General features: G+C 41.4%; 1 protein-coding gene across 3 annotated transcripts in view; it reads left to right on the top strand.

Moving 5' to 3' along the window:
• Positions 1-14,907, top strand: part of LOC139423064 (solute carrier organic anion transporter family member 2B1-like) — a 29,971-nt gene extending 15,064 nt beyond the window's left edge. For 2 of the 3 annotated variants that reach the window (XM_071174682.1, XM_071174681.1), the window contains 9 exons: positions 1,312-1,442; positions 3,077-3,173; positions 3,440-3,604; positions 6,287-6,476; positions 6,596-6,746; positions 7,272-7,441; positions 8,288-8,352; positions 10,368-10,488; positions 10,707-12,901. In XM_071174682.1, coding sequence (XP_071030783.1) covers positions 1,312-1,442; positions 3,077-3,173; positions 3,440-3,604; positions 6,287-6,476; positions 6,596-6,746; positions 7,272-7,441; positions 8,288-8,352; positions 10,368-10,488; positions 10,707-10,893 — 1,277 coding nt within the window. In that variant the 3' untranslated portion in view covers positions 10,894-12,901. Of the gene's footprint in view, positions 1-1,311; positions 1,443-3,076; positions 3,174-3,439; positions 3,605-6,286; positions 6,477-6,595; positions 6,747-7,271; positions 7,442-8,287; positions 8,353-10,367; positions 10,489-10,706 lie in introns of all 3 variants that reach the window. The other variant, XM_071174679.1, reaches the window with a different exon arrangement.
• Positions 14,908-19,458: the final 4,551 nt, after the last annotated feature.

The following is a 19,458-nucleotide window of genomic DNA, read 5'->3' as shown; positions in this document are numbered from 1 at the left end:
TCTAAATTGAGCTCAGGTGCATCCTGTTTCCATTGATCATCCTTGAGATGTTTCTACAACTTGATTGCAGTTCACCTGTGGTAAATTAAATTGATTGGACAAGATTTGGAAAGGCACACACCTGTCTATATAAGGTCCCACTGTTGACATGAGGTTGAAGGAATTGTCCGTAGAGCTCAGAGACAGGACTATGTTGAAAAACAGATCTGGGGAAGGGTACCAAAAAATGTATGAAGCATTGAAGGTCCCCAAGAACACAGTGGCCTCCATCATTCTTAAATAGAAGAAGTTTGGAACCAGCAAGACTCTTCCTAGAGCTGGCAACCCGGCCAAACTGAGCAATCAGGTGAGAAGGGCCTTGGTCAGGGAGATGACCAAGAACCCGATGGTCAGGCTGACAGAGCTCTAGAGTTCCTTTGTGGAGATGGGACCTTCCAGAAGGCCTTTATGGTAGAGTGGCCAGACTGATGCCACTCCTCAGTAAAAGGCACATGACAGCCCGCTTGTAGTTTGCCAAAAGGCACCTAAAGACTCACAGACCATGAGAAACAAGATTATTTGGTCTGATGAAGCCAAGATTGAACTCTTTGGCCTGAATGCCAAGCGTCACGTCTGGAGGAAACCTGGCACCATCCCTATGGTGAAGCATGTTGGTGGTAGCATCATGCTGCGGGGATGTTTTTCAGCAGCAGGGACTGGGAGACTAGTCAGGATCGAGGCAAAGATGAAAACAGAAAAGTACAGAGAGATCCTTGATGAAAACCTGCTCCAGAGCACTCAGAACCTCTGACTGGTACGAAGGTTCACCTTCCAACAGGACAACGACCCTAAGCACACAGCCAAGACAACGTGGGAGTGGCTTTGGGACAATTCTCTGAATGTCCTTGAGTGGCCCAGCCAGAGGCCAGACTTGACCTCATTCAGCAGAACATTTAACCTCTGGCAAACTGATAGCAGTTTCCAGGAAGAAATCACTCTCTTTCACTGGGAGAAGCTCCACATTCATTTTCAATGACTGAAAGTGAAAGACTGTGATTTCTTCCTGGAAACTGCTATCAGTTTGACGGAGATTCAATGTTCTGTTGCATGATACCAAGGGAAAAAACAACTTTCTCTTAACACTGTCTAAAATTGCTGAAAACGTTTTAACATGTTGAAACCAGGAACTGTGCTCAGGGTACACTTCTATACATACAGTGCATTTGATTCAATTTATTATTTGATTTAATAGTTTCATCAAATATTTGTATTTTTATTATTGATAATGTACTTTGCCACTAGTACAGTAACATGTCTTTCTCCTGTCTGCAGATGAGATAGGTCTGGAGAGAGGGGACCCTCGCTGGGTGGGAGCCTGGTGGTTGGGCTTTGTCGTGGCAGCCTCCTTCCTCTTTCTCACCTCACTGCCCTACCTCTTCTTCCCCCAACAGATGCCAAAAGAGGTGATTGTGTACCAGCTGTGTCACAGTCATGACATGTATTTATGATTTATTGACTCTAAAGAAAGTTGCACAATCTTCTCTCATAGAACATATGTGGTTCAGAGCAAGTGAGAGTGATGTGGTTTGACCTTGTTGAATAAGGTCTTGGCTCCTATCCATCATTCTGAAATATTTTTTTAAAATCAGATTTTGGTTCATGTTTCTCTAATCAGGCATCTAGCACAAAGAAGAATACTCGTGCCAGGTCTTGCTCAATAGTGAAAGAGTCTGGATATCACATTAACATGCCAGAACATAACTTGGCGTGCACACACACACACACAAAAACAAACACAGACACACAGTCTCTCTCTCTCTCTGTCTCTTGAATGCTGGAGCTTTAAAAGCTCTAAAGCTTGGCATGTAACTTGAGTGCAATGCATTGCAGCATACTTAGAATATGTGGACAACTACAAATACCTAGGTGTCTGGTTAGACTGTATACTCTCATTCCAGACTCACATTAAGCATCTCCAATCCAAAATTTAATCTAGAATCGGCTTCCTATTTCGCAACAAAGTATCCTTCACTCATGCTGCCAAACACACCCTCGTAAAACTGACTATCCTACCGATCCTTGACTTTGGGGATGTCATTTACAAAATAGCCTCCAACACTCTACTCAGCAAATTGGATGCAGTCTATCACAGTGCCATCTGTTTTGTCACCAAAACCCCATATACTACCCACCACTGCGGCCTGTATGCTCTCGTTGGCTGTCCCTCTCTTCATATTCGTCGCCAAACCCACTGGCTCCAGGTCATCTATAAGTCTTTGCTAGGTAAAGCCCCGCCTTATCTCAGCTCACTGGTCACCATAGCAGCACCTACCTGTAGCACAAGCTCCAGCAGGTATATTTCACTGGTCACCCCCAAAGCCAATTCCTCCTTCGCCGCCTTTCCTTCCAGTTCTCTGCTGCCAATGACTGGAACGAACTGCAAAAATCACTGAAGCTGGAGACTCATATCTCCCCCACTAGCTTTAAGCACCAGCTGTCAGAACAGCTCACAGGTCACTGCACCTGTACATAGCCCATCTGTAAATACCCCATCCCCATACTGTTATTTATTTATTTTTGCTATTTTGCATCCCAGTATCTCTACTTACACACTCATCTTCTGAACATCTATCACTCCAGTGTTTAATTGCTCAATTGAAATAATTTTGCCACTATGGCATATTTATTGCCTTACCTCCATTATCCTACCTCATTTGCACACACTGTATATAGACTTTTTCTATTGTATTATTGACTGTATGTTTGTTAATTCCATGTGTAACTTTGTGTTGTTGTTTGTGTTGCACTGCTTGCTTTATCTTGGCCAGGTCGCAGTTGTAAATGAAAACATGTTCTGAACTAGCCTACCTGGTTAAATAAAGGTGAAATAAAATAAAAAATACACTTTACATTTGATCATTTTGCAATCAGACAAACTATCTCTTTGCCACATCGTGTGACCCAGGTCTCTGCAAAGGCTATTAGAGAGATAATGCAATACAGGCAGGATTACATGTTTACTGTACCGTATTCACACTCAAATATGTTTTAACACGAGTAAAGAGCATCATTGTGGATCTTCCTCTCCCCTGGTTAGGAAGCTGCAGGCAATGCCAAAGAACCCAGAGCCGAGGAGGAAAAGAAACCGCTGCCAGACCTCGTCCAGGAGCTCACCCTCAAACAGTTCCTCAAAAGTTAGACTCTTTTATAAGACCACATCCGTCTGTTTCCTTTCCATTTCCCTTCATTGTGTCTGTGGGTAACTACATGGTGTTGAGGGTGACGGTCCCTGTCATGATACTGATAGTATATGAAAAGTAGTTGTGGTGGTCTCTCTCTTCCTCTATTGTTGCTTCTCATCCCTTGTTAAATATGATCTGAAGCAGTTAGCAGCGGCTTCGCTCGCCTCTTCCTTCTCCCCCTCGTCTCCCTCTCTTTCCCCTCCCCTTCTCTCTCCCAGGTTTCCCCCGTATCGCCCTGAGGACCCTGCGAAACCCCGTCTACCTGTTGGTGGTGCTGGCACAGGTCCACCTGGCAGCTATGATAGCCGGCCTTGCCACCTTCATGGCCAAGTTCATAGAGCGCCAGTTCACCCAGACCGCCTCCTTCTCCAACATGATGATCGGTGAGAGACACCATTCGTTATCTCTGTGGAACATCCTGGTTTAGATTACGGTTCATTTGAATAGAAATAGGACCAAATGGAAATTCAACCAATGGACCAAATGAAAATTCCACTCCATGGAGAGTGATTTCTTCAGTCAAATCTGCACACCTCCAGTATTTGACATATACAGTGCCTTGCGAAAGTATTCGGCCCCCTTGAACTTTGCGACCTTTTGCCACATTTCAGGCTTCAAACATAAAGATATAAAACTGTATTTTTTTGTGAAGAATCAACAACAAGTGGGACACAATCATGAAGTGGAACGACATTTATTGGATATTTCAAACTTTTTTAACAAATCAAAAACTGAAAAATTAGGGCGTGCAATTTTACTTTCAGTGCAGCAAACTCTCTCCAGAAGTTCAGTGAGGATCTCTGAATGATCCAATGTTGACCTAAATGACTAATGATGATAAATACAATCCACCTGTGTGTAATCAAGTCTCCGTATAAATGCACCTGCACTGTGATAGTCTCAGAGGTCCGTTAAAAGCGCAGAGAGCATCATGAAGAACAAGGAACACACCAGGCAGGTCCGAGATACTGTTGTGAAGAAGTTTAAAGCCGGATTTGGATACAAAAAGATTTCCCAAGCTTTAAACATCCCAAGCAGCACTGTGCAAGCGATAATATTGAAATGGAAGGAGTATCAGACCACTGCAAATCTACCAAGACCTGGCCGTCCCTCTAAACTTTCAGCTCATACAAGGAGAAGACTGATCAGAGATGCAGCCAAGAGGCCCATGATCACTGGATGAACTGCAGAGATCTACAGCTGAGGTGGGAGACTCTGTCCATAGGACAACAATCAGTCGTATATTGCACAAATCTGGCCTTTATGGAAGAGTGGCAAGAAGAAAGCCATTTCTTAAAGATATCCATAAAAAGTGTTGTTTAAAGTTTGCCACAAGCCACCTGGGAGACACACCAAACATGTGGAAGAAGGTGCTCTGGTCAGATGAAACCAAAATTGAACTTTTTGGCAACAATACAAAACGTTATGTTTGGCGTAAAAGCAACACAGCTCATCACCCTGAACACACCATCCCCACTGTCAAACATGGTGGTGGCAGCATCATGGTTTGGGCCTGCTTTTCTTCAGCAGGGACAGGGAAGATGGTTAAAATTGATGGGAAGATGGATGGAGCCAAATACAGGACCATTCTGGAAGAAAACCTGATGGAGTCTGCAAAAGACCTGAGACTGGGACGGAGATTTGTCTTCCAACAAGACAATGATCCAAAACATAAAGCAAAATCTACAATGGAATGGTTCAAAAATAAACATATCCAGGTGTTAGAATGGCCAAGTCAAAGTCCAGACCTGAATCCAATCGAGAATCTGTGGAAAGAACTGAAAACTGCTGTTCACAAATGCTCTCCATCCAACCTCACTGAGCTCGAGCTGTTTTGCAAGGAGGAATGGAAAAAAAATTCAGTCTCTCGATGTACAAAACTGATAGAGACATACCCCAAGCGACTTACAGCTGTAATCGCAGCAAAAGGTGGCGCTACAAAGTATTAACTTAAGGAGGCTGAATAATTTTGCACGCCCAATTTTTCAGTTTTTGATTTGTTAAAAAAAGTTTGAAATATTCAATAAATGTCGTTCCACTTCATGATTGTGTCCCACTTGTTGTTGATTCTTCGCAAAAAAATACAGTTTTATATCTTTATGTTTGAAGCCTGAAATGTGGCAAAAGGTCGCAAGGCACTGTACAAGGCAAGGCACTGTAAGGTTCGCAAGGCACTGTACACAGTATTAGCTGAGGATAATTATGCTTCAACTCTCCAATGGCCTATGGAAAGCACAGGGCGCATAGAAAACTACCACATAAACAATTTTAATCCCCTAAAGTTAATGTCCTCGCCCCGTGGAAATCTTTATTTGTTTATTTAACTAGGCAAGTCAGTTAAGAACAAATTCTTATTTTCAATGACGGCCTAGGAACATTGGGTTAACTGCCTGTTCAGGGGCAGAACGACAGATTTGTACCTTGTCAGCTCGGGGGTTTGAACTTGCAACCTTCCGGTTACAACACTAACCACTAGGCTACTCTGCCGCCCAAAATCTAATTAGCATAGTAGAAAAATCTGCATAAAAATCTGTCAGATTAATGATCAACTGGAGGTAATCATTCACAGATGCTGTCCAGACGATAAAGACTCCATTGTATGTGCAGAGCACAGCCAATCAAACACCTGCCACCCATGTTTATAGCCTTGGAATACAATGTGTTCTCTTTGATGAACAGGTTCAAATCTTGATAGGATTTACTTGCCCTTTACCCCAGTGTTGTAGCCAGTTCTTTGGCGGGGTGCAGAATCTCCAGTGTTAGCAACTGAAGCTGCCAATATATCAACATTTTCCATGACAACCAAATAAGGCTGACCATTTTTAGGAGGGGGTTAACAGAGCTAGGGAACCACCCTGCCTAAGTAATGGGAAACATTGGTTGTGTTCCAGATTGTCTTTCTCAAAGTCGGGATGCGCACATCTCACAGTGTTTAATGTCTCCGGAACCATATTAACATAGCTGTCTTCTGAGATGTGCAAGGCGACTGCAATTAACATGATCTGGAACGTACCTACTGATTTATTCTGAGTGACCCTTACTCTTTGATCTTTGTGTGCCTGTAGGTGGGGTGAACATCCCTCTGGCGGTGCTGGGCATTGTGCTGGGCGGGGCTCTGATGAGGAGGCTGAAAATATCTACTAGAGGCTCCGCCCTCATGTGCACATCAGCCATCTTGATGTGTATACTCACTGCACTGCCTCTCCTCCTCCTCGGCTGCTCCACACAGAGGGTCACAGGCGTCTACCCCACCAAGTAGGTTGCCGTCTCAAAAGGTTACCCTCACCTCTCCACCCTCCTTAAAACAACACTTAAGCCATATGTTTCCATATTGTACCAGGCACCATTTCTCTTACATCTTCTTCTGTTCTCAGACAGAACAGGTCTTTGGAGTGTAGCTCTGGGTGCTCCTGTCCAACTGAGGCCTTTAACCCCGTGTGTGGCTCAGACGGGGTGGAGTTCAGATCGCCCTGTCATGCAGGCTGCTTGACCAAAGTACTGGATGACAACACCAGCAAAATCCTGGTAAACCACTACACCTGCCTATCCATTAATGGGCCGAATCCTAACTTCTCCTGGCCAACCATTCCCATTCAATGAATCTTCCATGTATTATATTTGCACATGAGCTTAAACAAGAAAGCAGAGAAAATGAAATCATATAAGATGCAGAATGACTGAAGAAACCCTAGATGATGGGTTTCAAGGTAGTAGACGTGTCAGACAGACTCTAAAGGGGCCTCACTTCTGCTTTACTGTCACAACCCGATGCCTACTGCATGGAAAACAGAGTTTAAAGCCAGACTCAGCATTCTTGAACCAACACACACACACACATGCACGCACACACGCCACCATCTCACAAAGCCTGGGAGAATAATATTTGTTTTGCTTGAAGCCAGATAGACTGTTTCTTGATAATGTTTTTTCAACGTCTTTGTGAGATTCTCATTCATACCTACCAATGCCAACAGTTACTGCCAGATGCAATGGTGTGAGTCTGATTGGCCAGTGGTTAACGTCATGTGACTCTCTCTGTCTCTCTGACAGAAATACACCGACTGTGGCTGCATAGGGGTCAGCGGATCCTATGGTTATGCATTGCCAGGGACATGCGGTAGTGACTGTAAACACCTCCTCCTGCCCTTCATGGTTCTCTCTGCTCTCACCTGCTTCATTGCATCATTCTCACAGACCCCATCCTACATGATGATACTGAGGTAGAACAGACACACACACAGGCCTAACATGATACTAACATACTGAACACACACACCAAAGGGAGAGGGAGAGGGAGAGGGAGAGGGAGAGGGAGAGGGAGAGGGAGAGAGGGAGAGAGGGAGAGCATCTGCAAATCAAAGTCACGTACACAGATTTGCAGATGTTATTGCAGGTGCAGCAAAATGTTTGTTTCATTCTCCAATGCCTAGAAAAGAAATATCAGAACGAGCTATGTCAGAGTTCAGGAAGATAAATATATATAATGGTGTGTACAGACAGAATGGACAGTATATGAGTAGAAATGGTGTGTACAGCAGTAGTTACATAGGTTGAGCCATGACTAAAATACAGTATATACATATAAAGTCTGTAAAACAGTGTGTAAACATTATTAAAGTGACCAATGTTCAATGATGATATGTAGGGAAAAAGCAGTATCTAAGGTGCATGCAACAACAAAGATTTCAAGATAAAGTGGATGGGGGTTGTGTGTGTGTGTGTGTGTGTGTGTGTGTGTGTGTGTGTGTGTGTGTGTGTGTGTGTGTGTGTGTGTGTGTGTGTGTGTGTGTGTGTGTGTGTGTGTGTGTGTGTGTGTGTGTGTGTGTGTGTGTGTGTGTGTGTGTGTGTGTGTGTGTGAGATAAGTCTGACATGGTTTACTGCATCCGTTCAGCTGTTGTGATTCACTCTGATTTAAACGCGGTTCTATCCAGCTGGCCAGTAGCTTCTTCACACCAGCACTGATTCTGATTCTGTTACTGATGTTACCCATCACCCATCCTTTCACTCTCCGTCCCATCTACCCTTTCCATAAATGTTTCCTTCTCTCTCCCACTCTCCTCTCCAGGACAGTGAGACCAGAGGATAAGTCTTTTGCTGTGGGGGTTCAGTACATGCTCTTCAGAGTGCTGGGTGAGTTACAGTGTTACAGCCTGAATTTAAAATGGATTACATTTAGATTTTGTGTCACTGGCCTACACACAATACCCCATAATGTCAAAGTAGAATTATGATTTTAGAAATGGTTACACATGAATAAAAATGAAAAGCTGAAAATGTCTTGAATCAATAAGTATTCAACCCATTTGCTATGGCAAGTCTAAATAAGTTCAGGAGTAACAAGTCACATAATGCTTAACAAGAAGTCATAAAATAAGTTGCATGGGCTCACACTGTGTGCATTAATAGTGTTTAAAATTATTTTTTTAAATTACTACTTGATCTCTGTACCCCACATATACAATTATCTGTAAGGTTCCTCAGCTGAGAAGTGAATTTCAAACACCGATACAATCGCAAAGACCAGGGATGTTTTCCATTGCCTCGCAAAGAAGGGCACCTATTGGTATCGGTAAAAATGTTTTTAAAAAGCAGACACTGAATATCCCTTTGAGCATGGTGATGTTATTAATTACACTTTGGATGGTGTATTAATACACCAAGTCACAACAAAGATATAGTTGCCGGAGAGGAAGGAAACCGTTCAGGGATTTCACCATGAGGCCAATGTTGACATTAAAACAGTTAGAGTTTAATGGCTGTGACAGGAAACAACTGAGGATGGATCAACATTGTAGTTACTTCACAATACTAACCTAAATTACAGAGTGAAAAGAAGTAAGCCTGTACAGTATAAAAAAAAACATTCCCAAACATGCATCCTATTTGCAATAAGGCACCAAAGTAAAATGGACAAAAATGAACTTCATGTCCTGAATACAAGGCGTTATGTTTTGGGCAAATCCAACACAATACATCACCGGTTCAGCCTGCTTTCCAACAGGCACTGTGAGACAAATTCACCTTTCAGCAGGACAACAACCTAAAACACAAGGCCAAATACAGTAAACACTGCACTGGAGTTGCTTACCAAGACAACATTGAATAAGTGGCCTAGTTACAGTTTTGTCTTTAAAATCTATGGCAAGACTTGAAAATGGCAGTAATAGCAATAATCAACAACCAACTTGACAGAGCTTGAAGAATTAAGACATTTATAATGTGCAAATATTGTACAATCCAAGTGTGCAAAGCTCTTAGACTTACCCAGAAAGACTCTCAGCTGTAATCACTGCCAAATGTGATTCTAATATGTACGTATTGACTCAGGGGTATGAATACTTATGTAATCAAAACATTTTAGTGTTTATTTTCCTACTTTTTTTATTTTATTATTATTATTATTTATTTTTTTACAAATGTTCATATTTTTCTTCTACTTTGACATTACAGAGTATTTTGTGTAGATCTATTACAATTAAATCCATTTTAATCCCACCTTTTAAAACAACAAAATGTGGAAAAGTCAAGGGGTGTGAATACTATCTGAAGACACTGTATATCAGCATTACACAGACAGCCACACTCACCTCTTTGCCTTGGATTCCAAGAAATGTAGATAAATGACCTACAGGGATGGACTTTTCTGCTCGAACAGACATCCATAATTTTAACAGCAAATGTCTGGGAAACTGCCTTTTAAATATTTAACCCTGAATTTTACTCTGTTCGTCCTGTTAGGTGACATTAAAGGTACAGTAGAGTCAGCAATATGACGTAGATGCACAAAGCAAACAGCATAGTGGGTCAATTTCCACAACAACTAAGAGCATTGGAGCGCAATACCAAACTTCTCTGCTGTTTCGGTCCCGTGGCTACCACGTTGTAAAGTGTGAAGCATCTCACTCATCGCAATATCTGCGTTGCTGCTCATGCAATGTCATTTAGCTGACTCTACCTTTAAGCAGGACCATGTGCACAATGGAAATAAGACTCTACGGGGATAATTAATATAAAAACACTGCCACTCAAGAAGAATCCCCTCACAGGCACTCATCTAAATCTATGTTTACACAGTGTGTGCATGCATGTCTGTGTGCGTGCGTGCATGGATGTGTGTTTATAATTCTGTGTATGTGTGTCTCCAGCGTTCCTGCCAGCCCCAGTTCTGTATGGCACTGCCATAGACACCACCTGTATCATCTGGGGGAAGAAGTGTGGGAGGAACACGTCCTGTCACTACTACAACATGGACCTCTTCAGACAGAGGCAAGAGCCAACAGATATGTCAGCCATGTCAACCATACTAGAAAGTATTTGAGATGCGCTTGATTTAGCATAGAGTAGTTACGGACCATTTTACCAGGCAAACTAAATCAAACACAGTTCAAGTATTTAAAAGTATTTTCAATACTGTATTTCTTAGATCCAGGCCTGTTATAGAGTATACAGTATGTCTGATATTCACCCCTCTCTTCTGTGTGCAGGTTCCTGGGTCTGCAGGCATTCTTTGTCACCGGAGCGTTTGTCTGCTTCCTGCTCTCCCTCCTGGTCCTGAGACATAGGGCAGGAAAACAAGGCCAGCAGGCAGGACAGGGATACACTATGATTGACAGAGAGCAGAGTCCAGACAAGAACACCGCCTCCAAAGAATTGCAGAATATGACAGCATGAGAGAGGCCTGATAGAGAAGGAGAAAATAAAAAAGAAAGAACTGAATTGCGAACTGCGTAGAAAGTCTATTTCTATCCCCCAGAGGGTCACGATGAAGACTACAGAAATGAGAGCTGCTTCGAAAGTGTTGGGGAAGCTACTCTGAAAATATAGGTTACCAAGCTAGCAGTTACTTCACACTGGAAGAAGTTAAGCTACACTAAAGCTACCCTCTAACAAACATATATAGTTTTATTAAAATAAAGTTACTTTGAAAAAGGAGTTCACTACATCCAAACTACTAAGTGAAAATATATAAAAATAAAAATGACATCTGAAATGTCATAGACTACCAGTTGCAATAACACATCACTTTGGGGTATCAACAGAATGTGTAATTTGCCTATTAAACACATATAGGCGAGTGAGAATTAAGTAATGTGTGGCTCAATTGGCAGAGCATGGTGCTTGCAATGTCAGGGTTGGAGGTCTGATTCCCATGGTGGACAAGTACAAAAATGAATCAATTTTGAATAAGCGCGTTTGCTAAATGAAAAAAAATAATTAGGCAGGTGTGATGCAGAAAAAAACGAAATTATTGACTACATCACCCATTTTATTTTTGCAAATAAGTGGGGTGTAGTTCCAGTAGTTAACTATACCCCTACATGGCAAAAAATTATTAGGTGTGCAACTCTAGATTTCTTACATACTCATATTATTATTATTTGATTTCTTAGGCCGCTCGAGCTTAAACGATTTAACACGAAACCAACTTCCAAATGCCCAGACTTGGGTTTGGGTTGCTTGAGACTAATATTTTTGATAACATTTATACCTTTTGAACCATATCAATATTTAAATGAGCTCCCAATGCATTTCAATGGGAAAAAAAGGGTCATAGACTTCAATTGTAAAAAAAAATATATATAAAAAAAATTGAGATTCTAGACCAATCTCTATTAAGCTATTAACTCCAAACCAACATTGAAGTGTTCAGACTGACCCAACTTAGATTTCCTGTCAAAGGATTTTCTTAAACTATGTATACTTTAACTATAAATGTGTAAAAATGAACATGAGTTTAAATGAGAACCATAGGAATACAGGGGTAGCTTATCAAAATAAACCAGTTCCTTGGCCAGTTAAGCTAAGCTACAAGACCAACTTTAAAACATTCTGGCTATACCTACTTCAAATTCTTTAAAATCATTAACTATAACTACATGAATGTGTCCCACATTTGCATAGATTAACTCACCAGCAGTAACTCTTAGACCATTCAAACTAGAGACACCAAACCAACTTTCACATGTTCAGACTATCATAACTTCCAATTCTTAAAACGAGTATTAACTAGAACTATTCAAATTTGCATAAAATACCTCACCAACAGTAACTCTTGAACCATTCAAGCTAGAAACACCAAACCAACTGTCACATGTTCAGGCTATCCTATACCTTTCTAGTTACCTACTAAAAATACTACCATATTTTAATTTAGTTCAAGTAACACCAAGCTACTGCAAAATGTATTTCAATTACTGCTTGAACTACATAGTTCCCTTCTCCCAAAACTGTGCATAGAGAAAGTACACCATTACTGCGACCAAACTGACTGTAATAATGTGTACAGCAAGTGCTGTATCTGAGCCATGGCACATTTACTATAGCATGTCATTCTCTGGGACCAGTCTGAGTGGTTCCCTATCCACTGAAACAGGTTCAGATCTTTTTCTATACCTCTTATAGTAAAGGTTAGGACTTGGGGAGGATAAACTGCTATAAGCTAATCCTAGACCTCTAGAGGGTAATCTCTACCTATAGTGAGTATTACAGGAGACACCTGATCTATGAACTGAAGATCAGCGTTATCAGACCAAAGAGAGCATTAGATAACCAAACTTACCAAACTAATGGTCTTCAGATGTTGGTTGTTTTTATACCATTTTTATATACCATATATTTTAATACAGATTTTTTACAAACTTTTTGTCCTTTGTAAACAACGTATACTTTAAAAAAAAAATAGCATTATAGATTGAGGAGGCGCCTTACATATAGTGCCTTGCGAAAGTATTCGGCCCCCTTGAACTTTGCGACCTTTTGCCACATTTCAGGCTTCAAACATAAAGATATAAAACTGTATTTTTTTGTGAAGAATCAACAACAAGTGGGACACAATCATGAAGTGGAACGACATTTATTGGATATTTCAAAACTTTTTTAACAAATCAAAAACTGAAAAATTGGGCGTGCAAAATTATTCAGCCCCTTTACTTTCAGTGCAGCAAACTCTCTCCAGAAGTTCAGTGAGGATCTCTGAATGATCCAATGTTGACCTAAATGACTAATGATGATAAATACAATCCACCTGTGTGTAATCAAGTCTCCGTATAAATGCACCTGCACTGTGATAGTCTCAGAGGTCCGTTAAAAGCGCAGAGAGCATCATGAAGAACAAGGAACACACCAGGCAGGTCCGAGATACTGTTGTGAAGAAGTTTAAAGCCGGATTTGGATACAAAAAGATTTCCCAAGCTTTAAACATCCCAAGGAGCACTGTGCAAGCGATAATATTGAAATGGAAGGAGTATCAGACCACTGCAAATCTACCAAGACCTGGCCGTCCCTCTAAACTTTCAGCTCATACAAGGAGAAGACTGATCAGAGATGCAGCCAAGAGGCCCATGATCACTGGATGAACTGCAGAGATCTACAGCTGAGGTGGGAGACTCTGTCCATAGGACAACAATCAGTCGTATATTGCACAAATCTGGCCTTTATGGAAGAGTGGCAAGAAGAAAGCCATTTCTTAAAGATATCCATAAAAAGTGTTGTTTAAAGTTTGCCACAAGCCACCTGGGAGACACACCAAACATGTGGAAGAAGGTGCTCTGGTCAGATGAAACCAAAATTGAACTTTTTGGCAACAATACAAAACATTATGTTTGGCGTAAAAGCAACACAGCTGAACACACCATCCCCACTGTCCAACATGGTGGTGGCAGCATCATGGTTTGGGCCTGCTTTTCTTCAGCAGGGACAGGGAAGATGGTTAAAATTGATGGGAAGATGGATGGAGCCAAATACAGGACCATTCTGGAAGAAAACCTGATGCAGTCTGCAAAAGACCTGAGACTGGGACGGAGATTTGTCTTCCAACAAGACAATGATCCAAAACATAAAGCAAAATCTACAATGGAATGGTTCAAAAATAAACATATCCAGGTGTTAGAATGGCCAAGTCAAAGTCCAGACCTGAATCCAATCGAGAATCTGTGGAAAGAACTGAAAACTGCTGTTCACAAATGCTCTCCATCCAACCTCACTGAGCTCGAGCTGTTTTGCAAGGAGGAATGGGAAAAAATGTCAGTCTCTCGATGTGCAAAACTGATAGACATACCCCAAGCGACTTACAGCTGTAATCGCAGCAAAAGGTGGCGCTACAAAGTATTAACTTAAGAGGGCTGAATAATTTTGCACGCCCAATTTTTCAGTTTTTGATTTGTTAAAAAAGTTTGAAATATCCAATAAATGTCGTTCCACTTCATGATTGTGTCCCACAAAAAAATACAGTTTTATATCTTCATGTTTGAAGCCTGAAATGTGGCAAAAGGTCGCAAAGTTCAAGGGGGCCGAATACTTTCGCAAGGCACTGTATATACAACTCCAATAATATATCATGCTTATAATCTTATCCTGTGAAGAAAAACATGTAAATATTTTCACCTCATTATATAAAGTGGAATTTGTATTTGATGGACAATTCCACACAAGGCATCTGTTTCTCCATTGCTCTTGTCATGTAATGAGTTATGGTAGGCAAGCATTGTGAGTTCAAAGGCCCTTTCCAAACAGGGAAGAAATCATGCATGTAATGAACTAATGTGAACCCATGTGACATGGAAGAGGGGCATTGCTCTCCAAGGGGAGCGAGAGGAGGGAGGTGGAGATGTTGTGAAACCTGAGCCAAGCATTTATAACTGCCATCCTGAGTGATGATACACAAGGTTAATAAACTCTATCAACAGACATGTTCAGTCCTCATCCTTTCACTGCAGAAAAGGTTGTGTCAAGGAGTCCTGGCAGGAGATGGCATGTTTTTACCTCATAGATTAACTGTGTCTTGCTGACTTACTGTCTTAAACAGGTATGGGGTGACACAAGCTGGTGCATGAACGATTGTGTGTGTGGACCTGCCAAGACCTCCCTAACATTGATATATCTGATATCTGAATGCACCTGAATCTCAGAATATCAGGGTTAACATCTGGGAGTCCTGCCATGTCCCACAGAGTCAAAAGGCAGAGTCCCAATTCCTGTTTTCATTTCAGAGAGACACATCATTCTTGAATTGTGAGTGTGTCTGCTTGCTGGCTCTAACACTGCTGCTTCCAGAACACTATGTCGGGGTATAGGGGAGTGTGAGTGAGTGAGTGAGTGGGCAAGTCAGTTAAGAACAAATTCTTATTTACAATGACGGCCTACCCTGGCCAAACCCAGACAACGCTGGGACAATTGTGCACCGCCCTATGGGACTCCCAATCACGGCCGGATGTGATACAGCCTGGATTCGAACCAGGGACTGTAGTGACCTGATGAAGGCAATTCAATCTCCCGGTTAGTCACCAGTTAAAGTATCCTAGGGTAAAGATTTTTTGGGGATAAGTTAAATTACATTTGTATACATTTATTACTTCTGCATAAGTAATTGAACGTATACAAATTGTATTTTATTTATCTCTGATCCCTTAATGCCCAGTCAGCTAGTCACAGAGGTGTGCTGGCGAGCACGTCTGTCAACTGTCTTCGAATAATTTGTCACAATTCTCCTCTTTAGTCTATGTACACAGACTAATCTTTACCTCATTCACATCTCCCCTTATTTTATTCCATTGTGAAACTGCATCCCATGTCTGCACACTGCTTCCTCTGTCTGTGTGTTCGAGCGTGTGCGACTTCCTCTTACAGACAATCTGACCCATAGTGCTATGAAAACATGAAGTTGTGAAATGGTGAATGGTTTAAAGCCAAAGGTTAACCATGTTTACTGACAGGGATATGAATTACTATGAATTACTCTCCTCCTGTTCTCTCTCTGCCTCCTCAGCGCTGTCCCTGATAAAGGGCTCCCTCTAGTGGCCACAATGGGGGCCTGAGAGGGGTGGCATGGAGAGAGAGAGTGAGTCATGATTCACGCCTTCAAACTTAACTCTGGATCTCGAAGCCAGTTCCACTGCATTTTTTAATTGTTCCCCTCTAATCAGCGACTGATGTCTTCCAGGCATGGCTTTGGTTGTGTTTGTTCTGGGGAGGGTTACCGTGGCCACAGGAATCTCTTCCCAAACATGGAAAATGTATTTCGAATCAGCTCGTACAAGAAACAAGACTTCATGCAAACACACACACACACACACACACTCTTCATCTATGTTTAATTTGAAAGATGCTCTGACGTACAGAGAAGAATGAGAAGAGTATATGTGACCCGTTCCAGAAAGCTAGGCGAATGTTCCACGTCACTACTTCACAGGAGAGGCATTTGAACGTACATTTCCTTTTATCAAAATGCGTTTTTTGGTAGAAATGCCTTCTGGAACATGTGAACTTCCATGTGCCTTAATAACAGACGTGTATGCCATGTAAATATGAATACAATTGTTAAATTACGAGCATAGTTGGTTTAGCCACAGAAAAAAAACAGCAACCTCCTATCCATGATTGGCTGAGATAATGAGTGGGCTGGACATGCCGAGAGAGGCGTTAGGATTGGTTTGCCATATAGCTTGCTTCTGTCTATTTGAGTTGGTCAGTATGTGTAGGTAATCCTGTCTAACATGGCTTTTTTTATGTATCACGTAGTACAGGTATTCCCAAACTGGGGTACGCGCAATGCCGTCAGGGGTATGCCAAATAATAATTTAATTCACTTTTTTTAAATGTAAAAAAAAAAAAAAAGAATCTCTTCACATTTTCAAACAGTACATTTATAATGTCAGATGGGGCTATACATTTGGGTGAGTTTTATTCCCGCGCCTAAATTGCCTTGTTTCACTGCCAAAAATAAAATTAAGCCATCTAGGTGTTCAGCGAAATAACAACACAATGTCAAATACAGGTAGCCTAGTCAAATAATTAACATCCAATCACATTAACCGTTACTCTATCGCGGGAATTCCACTAACGGTCCATAAGTAGCCAAACGTAGCTGCTGCCATTTTTGGTATCTGTACTGATGGTGCAAAAGCCATGACAGGGAGACATAGTGGAGTGGTAACGCGCGTGCAAGCAGTTGCTCCCGACGCCACTTGGGTACACTGCAGTATCCACCGAGAGGCTCTTGCTGCCAAGGGAATGCCTGACAGCTGTTTTTTTCTAATCTGAATGATCTGAATCTAGGATTTCAGGGACTCTCCGCAACTATATTCAATGTGCGGGACAAAATTGGGGCTATGATTAAAAAGTTGGAGCTCTTCTGTCTGCAATAAGAAGGACAACACACAGGTATTTCCATCATTGTATGATTTGTGTGCAAAAGAACTCAAGCTTGCGGACAATGTCAAATGTGATATAGCGAAGCACCTGAGTGAGTTGGGTACGCAATTACGCAGGTACCATCCCGAAACGGATGACACAAACAACTGGATTCGTTATTCCTTTCATGCCCTGCCTCCAGTCCACTTACCGATCGATATCTTAACAAGAGAGCTTCATCGAAATTGCAACAATGGTTCTGTGAAAATGATATTTAATCAGAAGCCACTGCCAGATTTCTGGATTGGGCAGCGCTCAGAGTATCCTGCCTTGGCAAATCGCGCTGTTAAGACACTGATGCCCTTTGCAAACACGTACCTACACTACCGTTCAAAAGTTTGGGGTCACTTAGAAATGCCCTTGTTTTCCATGAAAACATACATGGAATGAGTTGCAAAATGAATATGAAATATAGTCGAGATGTTGTCCTTCAAACTTGACTTTCGTCAAAGAATCGTCCATTTGCAGCAATTAAAGCCTTGCAGACTTTGGCATTCAAATTGTCAATTTGTTGAGGTAATCTGAAAAGATTTCACCCCATGCTTTCTGAAGCACATGTTGGATTGGCTTGATGGGCTCTTCTTACGTACCATAAGGTCAAGCTGCTCCCACAACAGCTCAATCGTGAAAATCTCCTCTTTCTATTCTGGTTAGAGACAGTTTGCGCTGTTCTGTGAAGGGAGTAGCACACCGCGTTGTACGAGATCTTCAGTTTCTTGGCAATATCTCGCATGGAATAGCCTTAATTTCTCAGAAAAGAATAGACTGATGAGTTGCAGAAGAAAGGTCTTTGTTTCTGGCCATTTTGAGCCTGTAATCGAACCCACAAATGCTAACGCTCCAGATACTCAACTTGTCTAAAGGCCAGTTTTATTGCTTCTTTAATGAGCACAACAGTTTTCAGCTGTGCTAACATAATTGCAAAAGGGTTTTCTAATGATCAATTAGTCTTTTAAACTGATAGACTTGGATTAGCTAACACAACGTGCCATTGGAACACAGGAGTGATGGTTGCGGATAATGGGCCTCCGTAGATATTCAATAAAAAATCTGCCGTTTCCAGCTACAATAGTCATTTACAACATTAACAATGTCTACACTGTATTTCTGATCAATTTAATGGACAATTGTTTTTCTTTTCTTTCAAAAACAAGGACATTTCTAAGGTGACCCTAAACTTTTGAACAGTACTGTATGTGATTGTGGATTCTCGGGCATCATTAGCATGAAAACTAAATACAGGCACAGACTGTGTGTGGAAAATTATTTAAGACTGAGACTCTCTCCAATACAACCCAACATTGCAGAGTTATGTGCATCCTTTCAAGCACACCCTTCTCATTAACCTGTGGTGAGTTGTTCACAATTTTCAATGAACAAAAAGGCTTTATATGTAAGATGGTTAAATAAAGAGCAATATTATTGATTATTATTTGTGCCCATGTCATATAAGAGCTCTTTGTCACGTCCAACGAGCCGGGTTGTGACAAAAACTCACACTCATTCTTATGTATAATAAATGTATCGTATATTGTGTGTGTGTGGCAGGCTTACAATGATGGCAAAAAACAACATTTGAGAGTTCGCTGACCCTCGTGGTAGAGGAGGTACACTGATGGAGGTTGAATGTTTGAAGAGGTACGGGACTATAAAAAGTTTGGGAACCACTGGCATAGGAGAAGGGCAAGACAGGGAGAGGCGTCCATTCATGATGTAAGATAGTCTAGCAGCTTCATTTTCAGATATGACACATTTCTAATTTTGACAAAGTCTCAAGTTAAAGTGTACTGTTAGCTAGCTAGCTAAAGTTAGCTGGCTGGCTCACTCGCTAATGTTATGTGTATGATCTTATTATTCGTATCTCAGAGCCATTTGCTTTGCTAGTTATAGCCTAATGTTAGCTAGCTAACATTGAACCTGGTTGGTTAGCTACCTGCAGATTAATGCTGGGTAGTAACATCATGAGTTGGGATTATGGCTCATTTTTTAGTTAGCTAACTAGCTACATGTCTTAACAAAAGACTCCACTACGCAAGTATCCATTTCAAT

The sequence above is a fragment of the Oncorhynchus clarkii genome, chromosome 12 (assembly GCF_045791955.1).
Source record: "Oncorhynchus clarkii lewisi isolate Uvic-CL-2024 chromosome 12, UVic_Ocla_1.0, whole genome shotgun sequence".
In the NCBI taxonomy this organism is placed as follows: Eukaryota; Metazoa; Chordata; class Actinopteri; order Salmoniformes; family Salmonidae; genus Oncorhynchus; species Oncorhynchus clarkii.
This window is presented reverse-complemented; position numbering and strand designations above follow the sequence as displayed.